At 37.3% G+C, this 12,247-nt stretch overlaps 1 protein-coding gene across 5 annotated transcripts in view; it reads right to left on the reverse strand.

Annotated features, from left to right (window-relative positions):
- Positions 1-2,750: 2,750 nt before the first annotated feature.
- Positions 2,751-12,247, reverse strand: part of PHKA1 (phosphorylase kinase regulatory subunit alpha 1) — a 136,311-nt gene continuing 126,814 nt past the window's right edge. For 3 of the 5 annotated variants that reach the window (XM_061178030.1, XM_061178027.1, XM_061178025.1), the window contains 4 exons: positions 8,681-8,851; positions 6,472-6,525; positions 4,579-4,779; positions 2,751-3,374 (listed from right to left, as the gene is read on the reverse strand). In XM_061178030.1, coding sequence (XP_061034013.1) covers positions 3,201-3,374; positions 4,579-4,779; positions 6,472-6,525; positions 8,681-8,851 — 600 coding nt within the window. In that variant the 3' untranslated portion in view covers positions 2,751-3,200. The remainder of the gene's footprint in view (positions 3,375-4,578; positions 4,780-6,471; positions 6,526-8,680; positions 8,852-12,247) is intronic. The other 2 variants (XM_061178028.1, XM_061178029.1) reach the window with 2 other exon arrangements.

A 12,247-nucleotide genomic window follows, 5' to 3' on the forward strand; every position in this document is an offset into this window, starting at 1 on the left:
GGTGACCATACCATTCAAACTGGGACACTTTTGAGTGACAGAGAGTGCTATTAATAATTATGCCAGGACAACAGGCATAAACGGGGACTGTCCTGGGCAAACCAAGACCTAAGGTCACTCAAGTTTAATAGGAAATGAAGACTAAATGTGGAAGACACTATATTTATCTCCATTGCATTAGTACAGGTACTAGGTATTTGGTAAGTAGAAAAGGGTCAGAGTAAGAATAACTTTGGACCCATCAGCTGCATAAAATTCTCAGAATGTAGTATAACCTAATTAACCAGGATGGGACTGCAGAGACTGTTCATCCTTGCTGGATAAACCCTCTCTTGTTACACAAAAGGCTAATGAGTAGCAGAACAAGATTCTGCCGAATATTTATAACACTTAGGAGAACGAACTGTTTTTAGGTACCCTCCAGTTGTGCAGGAGCACCACCTGCACACAATTATAATGCTGACCAAAAATCAGTCTTATTCATTCATCAGAACAGGTTCCCGACAGATGTCAATAAGCTAGTTTGAATTCAGTGAGCCTAGTTTGAGCAGTCATGCACTTGAATGATAAAACTGCATTTCTTTACATATATTACATACCATATTATATAATGTATAATATGTGATTTATGTATTAATATTATTCTACTTTGACCCGATTATGAGCTTTGACTGTACTGCATAATTAGAGTATGTAAAACAGAGCCATGAAATAAACTCCAATCACAGAAACACATATAAAGTTTTGTACATTGGCACCAGACATGATTTAATTGGAAATTCTAATTTTTTATTCTATTTTCAAAACATAAGTGCTTAAAAAGTGTCCAATGTTGTTTTTTTAGTACCACATGCTTAAAATGAACAAAATATGAATCAAGTTTTCTAAACAGTTGCTTTAAAAGTGAAGTAGCTGTGTATGGGAAGCATAGTGATAGATAACTTCATAAACCCAGAGAAATGTAGCCATCAGGGTCAGTTCAGGTAAATCTGTGTGGGAGGGAGTGGTGGCTTTCAACTGTGCCACTCCAGATGTACTCTCTGTGGCTGGGGTACATTTGCAGCTAGTGAAAAGATAGTTTCAGAACAGGGTGTAAATTTTCTTTATATGTGACCAGAAAATCACGTAATCAGAAAGCTACTTACTGTGTGTTTCCATTTCCTATGAGAGGTACTGAAAAGTTTGGCCATCCTTTCTATGTTTCCACTATCTGTTTTCTATCACCCTACTATGCTCATTTATTCATGTGTACTCATAATATTGTCACTGGTTCTGTTACAATTATTTAGAGAGTCCCCCAACCCCATTCTTGGAGAAAAACCTGAAAAAATCTGAAGGAAAATAGGGGATTGAAGTAGGAAGTTATCTGAGTGCAAACAGGGAAATTAGTAGAGTCTTGACAGGAGAAGGAAAATGCTATGGACTGAATGTTCGCATCCCTCCAAAATTCATATCTTGAAGCCTTAATCCCCAATGTGAAGGTATTTGGAGGTGGGAGCCTTTGGGAGGTAATCAGGTAGAGTCCCCATGGTAGGATTAGTGCCCTGAGAAAAAGAGGAAGAGCCGAGAGCTGACTCTCTCTGTGCCATGTGAGGATACAGCAAGAAGGGAGCTATCTACAAACCAGAAAGAGGGCCCTCACCAGACACTGAATCTGCTGGTACTTTGATCGTGTATCTCTCAGCCTTCAGAACTGTGAGAAATAAATGTTTGCTCTTTAAGCCACCCTGTCTATGGTATTTTGTTATAGTGGCCTGGAACTGACTAAGACAGAAAGTTAGGAGAAGCATTCTTCACTGGGCTACCTAAACATGAGACTAGGAAAGAGGACTCAAGGAATCCTCCACTATCTTTTGCGTGTCAGCCTGAGGCCATAGTCACACCCCTCTCCCACACACAACACTCATATTTACATACTTAACTCAGTTTGTCAAATGTAGATAAAGATAGATATACAGACATGTCAAAACTACTTAACATTCAGAAAAATTCCCACGTATGCTTAGACACACATACAAATGCAGGTGTTTACGAGAGACAGATACATGCCTGCAGATATCAAGATATACATAGATATGAACACTAGAATCAGGAAGTAAAAATGTAAGTGAATGAGTTTAAAAGTAGATAGGAGGGCAGGGAGTTAGAGGGAGTGGATGCTATAGAGAGTGAATAGGTGAGTGAGACAGAGACCAGGTGAGCACAAAGAAAGAGTGCTCAGTAAAGCAGCTATAGACTGGACTGCTATATTCCTGTTTGCCAAAGACAGAGGCTTCGATTATTCTCTGTTTTCCGTGCTGGCCCACTCTTCAGAGCCATGGATTAGTGTACAAGGCTCTCTTCAGGGCACTAACCCATCTCTAATTCCTTCTCTGTTCCCTAGGTGTAAGACTCTACCCAGACATCTTCTCTTCTGCCCCCCTCCTTTCTGGAATTGGGCTCCTGGCTCCATTTCTCTGGGTTATTCTGCATTTTCTACTACAAATACATCTTTGAGTATCAGCAATCTTCATAAAATGTGATTTTAAGTGTTAATACTGAAATCCTTAAATATACACACTGCACTTGCATTTTTTTGATATTTCACCAAAGGGAGAGTAAGAATTATGTGTGCCGATATAGAGAAGGCAAAAGCAGAGACAGTAAGTTCTGCACAGAAAGGAGTTCATCATTCAGTGTGAGGCAGCATGTGAGTAAAGAAGAAAACCATGATCTGGTACTCTTTTCCCAAGAAAAGGCACTTAGGATAGATATTTCCAATTTATAGCAGCATAAAGTCCAACAATTTAGGGTTTACTCACTTGAAATAATGTTCCAAAGCACCCACCACTCGTTCACACAATGAATCAAACATAAGAAAAATCAAACTTTAGGAATAAGTTATTATTAACACCTGCTCCCCAAACAGGAGTTAGAAAACTAAGTTTGTAACAGATCTAGAGAATAAAAACACATGCAAACTTTTATGAACCATGAAAGAATTAAGGCCCGCACTGAAAAGCCTGGGTGAGCAGATGCCTCCAGGCAAGGGTTCACGTCTTCTACACCAGTTAGTTTATCAGAAAAGTTCGCTCTTCTTGGGGGGGATGGGTTGGAAAGGGGCACGGTTGGGAGTGATCAGGCCATCACATTTCAGTTCCATGCACAATGAGGCAGGAGCCAGCTGTCAAAAGGCTCCCAGCAGCCAGGGCCTAGAGGCCTCACTGCATGGCACAGATGCTGTGAGGCAGGAACTCCTGCACGTAGGTGGCAGCTGCCTTGGAGAGGTAGGTCATGGTGCCAAACCTGCCACTGGGTGCACTGTCATACAGAAGAGTACAGATGCCAGATGCAGGATCCTTTGCCAACATGATATCATCTGCGCCGAGGGTTTTCTGTTTGGTTTTTAAGGGTGGGAGAACACAGGGGAAAGGAAAAATTACTAATCCTACTAATTAAAGTCCTGATTAGAATAACTCAGAGCCTCCTCCCCATCACCAACTAGTTGGATCTTAGGCTGTTTAGACAGGAAGGGATCAGGGTTATGCACAAAATGGTGACTATGAGTTTCTATATATGCATTTTTCACTAGAGCCTAAAATCACATGAAATTATTTTTAAAGCATTAATTGTTTCGAATTTTTTAAAGTTAAATATAATAGGTAATTAGAGTTGTGTTTGTTAAAGAGTCAAATGTTAATACTTACAAATCACCCTAGAGGGACTTTGGTCTGAATCCTTCTAGTACCACTGATTTCAGCATGTATTATTTTATCTTGCATTTCATCATTATTTCTTTCTAAGTCGACTTAATTCAAATAGACCTCAAGCTTTCCAATCTAGAGTCTATGCCTAAAAGGGATCACATTTTCTGCTACAACGAACTAAGAGCAATCAGAATATTTAAAATTAGGACTGTCCTAGAAAATCCTTGAAAAGTCCTAGAGAAACTTTTAATTTCCTTTGCATTCCCCCCCAGGGCCTAATAGAATGAAACACTGATTACATGTTTTGGAGACTGTTCTATTTACAGCAGTGCATGTCCTTCACTTTGTGTTCCTACTCTTAATCTAGGAAACCTTTGGAAAGCTTTCAATAGTCTGCATTTTTAAAATGTGCTTAATTTCCTGCAATAAGATTTATTAAGAAAATAAGGAAATGTAGAATTAAAAGTTTCACTTTAATATTTTCCTACAGGTAAGAGAGAAAAGCAAAACCAAAACAAAACCAAAATCAAATCTTCTCTTTTCCTTAATAGTCCAGAAAGGATATACCACCCAATAGTTTCTTATTAAGTCCTTATCGCTACAAAAAGTAGTGTGATAAAAGTAGTCTGAAATATGACGAAAAGCATAAAAGTCTCCTGAGTTCCAGGCAACTTTACCATGTAACACAACCACAAAACTCATGGTAAAAGACAGAGGTCATCCCGCAGCTTACTTCTTTTACAGATAGAGCTCAGAGCCACTAGGAAGGGGGCCTAGAAAAGAGCTATGAGGAAGAGGACACAAGAAAGTGACCTTGGCTTCTTGAAGAGCTCTGAATGCAGCCAGGTTAGTATCAGACATTCCTCTTTGAGAAAACAACAGGTTTGCCTACCTGTTCTTGAAGAAACAAGTCATTGGCAATATGCACTATTTTTTCCACAGCAATGATGCTTCCAATACTATGAATTTCAATGTCTGCCATCATGGTGAGGACAAGGATGGCTTCAACCAGAAGCTGGCGGTACTCCGGCTGAGGTACACGATTCAGGACAGACTCCACGTGAACAGAGAATTTAATCTCGCCTGGAGTCATCTGTGATAGAGAAAAAGAAAATCACTTCCTAAGAGCCCATCATGCAGGAGACATCAATTACCTATTCTGAAAGGCAGAAGATATACTGTAGCCAAGAGCACTGCTTCAGTCTCCTTTAATGTAATTGAGTGAGTAAATAGGTTCAATCTTTTTTTTTGAAGGCAATCTGGCAAGCATAACAAGAGTCATAAAAGTATCAATGCCCTCTAACCCATAATCCTCCTTCTGGAAGTTCATCCTAAGGAAATAATTCAAGAGAGAAGAAAAGCCCTATGTGCAAGAGTGTTTTATAGCAGCATTAGTCACAAGTGGAAAACTAGAAGTAATCTAAACATGGGAATGGATGTGTAAATAATCGCATATCATGGTACAGCAACTTCATGAGTTTCTACAGAATCATTAAAAGAATAAATAAGATGACTGTGGATAAAGGAAAAATCTAAGTAGAAACTAAAATTGTATATACGTGATGATGAGGATTATGTAAAACATTTATATACTGTTAGATTAAAAAGGGCATGAAGAAATATAAAGTTATTTTAGGGTGAAGGGGATTGAGGACTAATTTTTGGTAAAACTGTATTAAGTATATACTTTAGGGTGGCAATGTAGATTTGGAGTCTAAAGACCTGGGTTCAAGTCCTGTCTTTGTCAGTTACTGGTTCTATGACCTTGGACAATTCACTTCTCTAAATTTGTATGCTTATCTGTGAACTGGGAACTACAATCCCTTCCTTAGCTATCTCACATAGTTGTGCTGAAGATCAAATTAAAGACTGTGTAAAGGTGTTTTGCAGACTCTTAAAGGTACATTCAGGTATGTATTATTATTAATTCTGTTAACATTTCAATCTTGCTTAAAGGCAGAGAGAAGACCAAGAGAGGACACAGTGTTCTTTACTAGGGAAGAGGCTTCTAGGCAGGAGTGGAGCCCTGAAACACAGCATTAGCTTTCTGTACCCACCCTTGCAGCCATGATCTGCAAGAACTCCAGACTTTTTGAGAATTTTCTACTATCCAGTCTTACTATTCCCAGCTTCCCAATTCTAGCTCCTTTGTTGATTTTGTATAAAAGCTATTTCTTTATAATTTCAGTGTGATTGGGCAAAAAGCAAAATATAAAAGCACCTCCTAATCTATGTCTGTGGTTCATGGCAATGTTTTCCAACCATGGTGATATATCAGAATTATTCTAAGGATTTTTTTTAAAGTACAGGTGCTCATGCCCCATCCCTGGAGAGTCTAATCCACTGAATTGGAGATAGGAGCTCAGGTTACTGTGACATATAGTTAGAGCTAAGGACCATTGGTTTATGATCACTGGTTTATAGTCTACAAACATCTTAGTAGAGAAAGGTAGGGATGAGCAGGTTGGGGACATGAGAAGTCATTCATTCATTCATTCTTAGATTTCTATCTCATCTGCCATTTCTAACTCTGGCAACACTCACATAAATCAGCCTAACTTAATCAACCATTAAAAGAAACTGCCCTTATATAATTAATGTAATACATAATTATTCTCTAATATTCCCATTCTATTTTTTAAGAACATTCTCTCCTTTCTTCCAATGCATTTCTTGTTCAGTTGATTTATAAAAGCATAGACTTGTTATTTTGAAAAGTGATCACTGAAATACTTTAGCCAGACAAGCTATCAATCACATAAATGTGAAAGACACAGAATCTTACCTCTCTAGTGGTTGAAGAAGGAAGAACAAAACCTTCCACAGAAAGTCCATGACACTGCAAAACAGCAAAAACATCACCCAGGATATGCTGACAACTGGGAGACTGTAAGGAGACACTTAGTATTTCTAAGTGTGTTCCACTGGGTAGATGTTGAGTAATCACAGGCCAGTGAAAGGCCCTGCAGCCCACAGGTCTTTGCCAAGGGGTTGCGCTTACTGTGTGGCAAGAAGCAGGGTTGGACTATAGGGAACTCAAGGTTCATCCTCTACTTAGGGGAGTGGAAGGGTCGGGAAGATCTACCTGCTGGGATAGTCTAGCCCTAAAGATTCAGAGACTATCTGGGAGGATACCATGGTAGGTCCCAGAGCCATCACAAATAGACTTTCAGAAAGATTTTTTTAGGCTGAAGAGAAAAAACTCAAGATATGCATTTACCAGACATGCATAGTTACATTTTCTAGTTAAGCATCCCCCATCAGCACTCCTGATCCCCTCACTTTGCTCTACTTTCTCTACAGTACTTGTCATCTTTCAACATTCTGTATAATTTACTTATTTATTATGTTTCTTATTTATTGTCTCTCCTTAGTAGAATGTAAGTTCCATAAGGACAGAGATTGTCATCTGTTTTGTTTTCTGTTGTATTCCTGTGAGCACCTAGGACATTGCCTAGTGCGTGGCAGATGCTCAAGAAATACTATATGAACGAATGATATTTTATCTTCCCCCCACCATCAATTCAATTATTAAAAAGCAGTGGGAATTAATGACTTGCCATTTTAGATTTTAAATAAATCAAAATATTATATATTAAACCACAGATAAATATTCCAATCCAATCCAATACCAGACACTTCCATCCCATGTTCCATATGCCAAATAACAATCTTTGTACAGAGAATTACCAGCCTTGAAACATATGTGCAGAGTGATTATGTTACATTCATACTATGAAAGGAATGGAATGAAAAAAAAAAACAGACGGCATTTGTTTTTCCCCTTTACATTAGGATTTCAAGTTCATGCTTTGATTCTGCCACAAAATACCCAATTTTCCCAGTCAGACTTGAATGTTCCTTCCCTTGTATTCTCACAGCCTTCTGGTTTTGCACTTTTATCATAACACTTTTGGCCTTGCATTATAGCTGCTATGTAAGAAGATAACTATGGATTAAACTCTTTGATGACAAGAACAGACACTTTCCATGGTATCTGGGTAGAAGAGCACCTACTACATGTAGTCTGTGAAACTGAATTGCCATAAGCCAGGCAGAGCTGGAGAGATACAGCACATATCTGTTACCACTGTGCTACAGCAGTTAAATGGAAGGAAAATAACTGATAGGTACTCTTTGAAAGGAAGATCGCCAGAGTCGATAGTTCGAGGAATCAAATTTCACCTTTCCAAAGGATCACCTGATTATGTCCCTGGAAGAATATCAGTGTGCTAAGGGGAGAAACGTAACTAAAGGTTTTGAAGTCCTGGTTGAAGTGTTCTTCAGGTCATTACCAAGGGCAATGAAGCAAAAAGTGGCACCTATGAGACTATGAATGAGATCTATGAATGAGTACAATAGTCTTCTTGGCCTTCTAAATCTGTCACAATCATAATGGTGTGATGTCCCCTTGAATGTCTTTGGCAAACTAGGCCTTTGACAGAAAAACAAAAATTGGTCACACCAGTAGAGTCTTTGGACTATCAGCATCACTATGACTGCATTTATTTAGTAGTTTTCATCCAAGAAAAAAAATAGGTAAGAGCATCTCATAAAGCTTCCCAGATGCCAGTTGTTTTACTGTAGTAACATTTGTTATTAACAGCACATTGCTACAAATAACATTTCTACTCTACAATAGCTACAAAGAAAGTGAGTCTTTATCACCACATTCATTTGATTAGCAGTAAATGTATCACAATGTCCCACAATGTCCAACCATGGCCAAAAAGCAGAGAAGTGATGATTTTTGAAATCTCATTTATAAACACTGCAACAGTAACAGTTATGGAGAGAGACTAAATTATCAGTAATGTCAAAATAACAAATCAACTGTTTCATTTTAATGTTTTCTTCTAGGTTTTATCCGTAAGAGCGCATGACTTTTATATAATTGCAGCGATATCATAGTCATGTCATATCTCAGACAAGGAGACTGATAATTTCATGGGGGGGCGTGAAATAAAGAGACATCTACAGTGTATTATGCTCACCTTCTGCAAAACTTTCCATACTTTTTGATAAAATCCAATTGGGACTCTGTTTAGTGCTCCATCCAGCCTTCTTCGGCGTTGCCATTGACCTTGACGACTATCTTTAGATGTCTGTTGACCACATGCACTAGGGAAGGACCCAATACTTGGACTCATAGAGGTTCCAGGTGACTTGGGAGAAAAGTAGAGGAAAGAACATAAATCAAGAGTTATCTCTGTTTCTATGATTAAAGTACTATAGCACAATGAATAATAAACACACTCAGCAGAATTATAAACCACAAATTAAGTGTAACACCCAAGACAAAAAGGTTATAGTGAAGCTAGAAGACTTATGAGTAGCTAGCAGCAATGTAAACAGGTATGATCCTTTTAGAAAGCATCTAGTGATACATAAGAAGAGCCATAAAAATACTGATGACATGGGAGGTTCTTCACTGTCTCTTTGCCAGGTTATTTCTGTTAAACTTCTAACTGGTCTATGGCTTGGTTTGTTGCTCCCATAGGCTATAACACAAGCCTCAATTTAAAAGAATTGAAATAAGACACAAAGTATATTATCTTACTACAATGAAATTAAATTAGAAATCAGTAACAAAAGGAAATTTGGTAAATTTACAAATATGTGGAAATTAGAGAACACATCCCTAAATAACCAGTGGGTTAAGAAAGAAATCACAAGGAAAATTAGAAAACACTCTGAGATGAATGAAAATGGAAACACAACATACCAAAACTTATGGGATGCAGCTAAAACAGTGCTTAAAGAGAAGTTTATTTTATAAATGCTTGTATTAAAAAAGAAGAAAGATCTCAAATCAATAATCAAACCTTCTACCTTAAGACAATGAAAAAAAGAAGAAAAGAAGAGCAAACTAAACTGAAAGCAAAGAGAAGAAAATAACAAAAACTGTAACAGAAAGAAAAATAGATAACCAAAAATAATAGAGAAAAATCAATGAAACCAAAAATTTGTTTCTTTGAAAATAAACATCAAAAAAATTGACAAATATTTAGCTAGACATACCCAAAAAATAAAAAAAAAGGAAATGTATTAAAGTCAGGATAGAAAGAGAGGACATCACTTCCAACCTTAAAGAAATAGAAAGGATTGTAAGGACATACCATTGGCAGTCACATGTCAACAAATTATTGATATATAACTTAGATGAAAACCACAAGTTCCTAGAAAGACACAAACTATCCAAATGGACTCCAGAAGAAACAAAATCCGAATAGATTTATAACAAAGAGATATAACTAGTAATTACAAAACTTTCACAGAGAAAAGTCCAGGTACAGGTGGCTTCACTGGTTAATACTACCAAACATCTGAAGAAGAATTAATATCACTTCTTCACAAACACTTCCAAAAAAGAGAAAAGGAAGGAACTTCCCAACTCATTCTATGAGGCCAGTATTAGCCTTACACCAAAATCAGACAAAGACATCGCAAGAAAACTACAGATCAATACCCCTTATGAACACAGATACAAAGATCCTCAACAAAACACTAGCAAACCTAAAAATTCAGCAACGTATAAAAAAGATTATACACCTTTTAATACACATGATGAAGTAGAATTTATTCCAGGAGTTCAAGGTTGTTTTAACATCTGGACATCAATCAATGTAATACACCCTATCAACAGAATAAAGGATAAAACCCATATCATCCTAAAGATGCAGAAAAAGCATTTAATAAATTCTAATCACCCTTCAATGATAAAAAACACTCAACAAACTGGGAACAAAGGGGTTCTTCCTAAATCTAATAGAGGGCATCTACAAAAAACCCACAGCTGACATCATAATGAATGGTTGATGACTGAATGTTTTCCCTCCTAAGATCAGAACAAGACAAAGATGTTCAACCTTGCTACTTCTATTCAGTATTGTACTGGAGGCTCTATCCAGGGCTATTAAGAAAGAAAATAAAAGTCATTCAGAGTGGAAAGTCATTTGCAGATGACATGATCTTGTATATAAGGAATTCACTATAAAACAATTAGAACTAATAAATGAGTTCAGTGAGGCTGCACGATATAAGATCAATATACACACAAATTAATTGTACTTCTAAACAGTAGCAATCAACAATCTGAAAATGAAATTAAGAAAACAATTTCATTTAAGACAGCATTAAAAAGAATAAAATACTTAGGAATAAATCTAACGAAAGAAGTGTAAAACATACACTCTAAAAACTACAAAACCTGTTGAAAGAAATTAAAGACCTAAATAAATAGAGATCCTATTTTCATGGATCAGAAGGCTTAATATTGTTAAAATGGTAATACTCTCAAAACTCATCTATAGATTGAACACAATCTTCATCAAAATCCCATTGGGTTCTTTGCAGAAATTGACAAGCTTATCCTAACATTCATGTGGAAATTCAAGGGACCCATGATAGCTAACACAATCTTAAAAAAGATCAAAGTTGGAGGACTCACAATTCCCAACTTCAAATTTTATTATAAAGCTACAATAATCAAGACTGTGTCAAGAGACACTGCTTTGGGAAAACAAGTGTTCTCCTTACTTGCTGCAAGTAATAAATCCTTCCTTCTCTGGAAAAAAAAAAAAAAGGCTGCATCATACAGGCATAGGCTAGGCATGTAGATCAGTGAAATAAAATTGGGAGTTCAGAAATAAACCACTGCATTTTTGTCAGTTTTTAACAAGGGTGTCAAGAAAAGTAAATGGAGGAAAGATAGTCTTCTATCTAAGAGATAGTGCTGGAACAACTGGATAGTCACATTCAAAAGAATGAAGTTGGACCCCCTACTACACACCATACACAAAAATTAAGTCCAAATGGGTTACTGTGCAAAAAAGAGTTAACATAGCAGGCCAGAAATGCTATTCTTGGAAAGGCCTGATTATAAGATTGGCCCTTGGTTGGCATTTGGAAAGCTGGATTTTGGGAGGGTTTCCACCATTCTCAGAATTGATTAACAGTGGCTTATTGTGCCTAAACTGTTTGTGGAAACACTATGGTTTATGTTGAACATTTGCTTTCCCTCTGGGAGTCTAGAGTTTTGGTACATGCCAGACAGAGGCTGTTTATGTGACCAGCCCCCAGTAAAAACCCTGGGTGCTAAGTCTTAAATGAGCTTCCTGGTTGGCAATATTTCATACATGTTGTCACAACTCATTGCACGGGGAATTGCATCCTGTGTGACTTCACTGGGAGAGCACTCTGGAAGCTGGTGCCTGTTTTTCCTGGACTTTGTCCAATGCACATTTTCCCTTTGCTGATTTTGCTTTGTATTCATTTTCTGTAATAAGTCATAGCTTTGAGTATGCTTAGTCCTGTGAGTCCTCCTAGTGAATCACTGAACCCGAGAGGTGGTCTTGGGGACCCATAAACATAATCATAGACCTAATTGTAAGAGCTAAAACTATAAAACTCTTAAAAAATAGGAATAAATCTTTGTGACCTTGGGCTAGGCAAAGCCTTCTTAGATAGGACACTAAAAGAAAAATTAGATGAATTGGACTTCACCCGAACTAAAAACTTCTGTTCTTCAAATGACACTATCAAGAAAGTAAATTCCGTGG

The sequence above is a fragment of the Eubalaena glacialis genome, chromosome X (genome assembly GCF_028564815.1).
Source record: "Eubalaena glacialis isolate mEubGla1 chromosome X, mEubGla1.1.hap2.+ XY, whole genome shotgun sequence".
Classification (NCBI taxonomy): Eukaryota; Metazoa; Chordata; class Mammalia; order Artiodactyla; family Balaenidae; genus Eubalaena; species Eubalaena glacialis.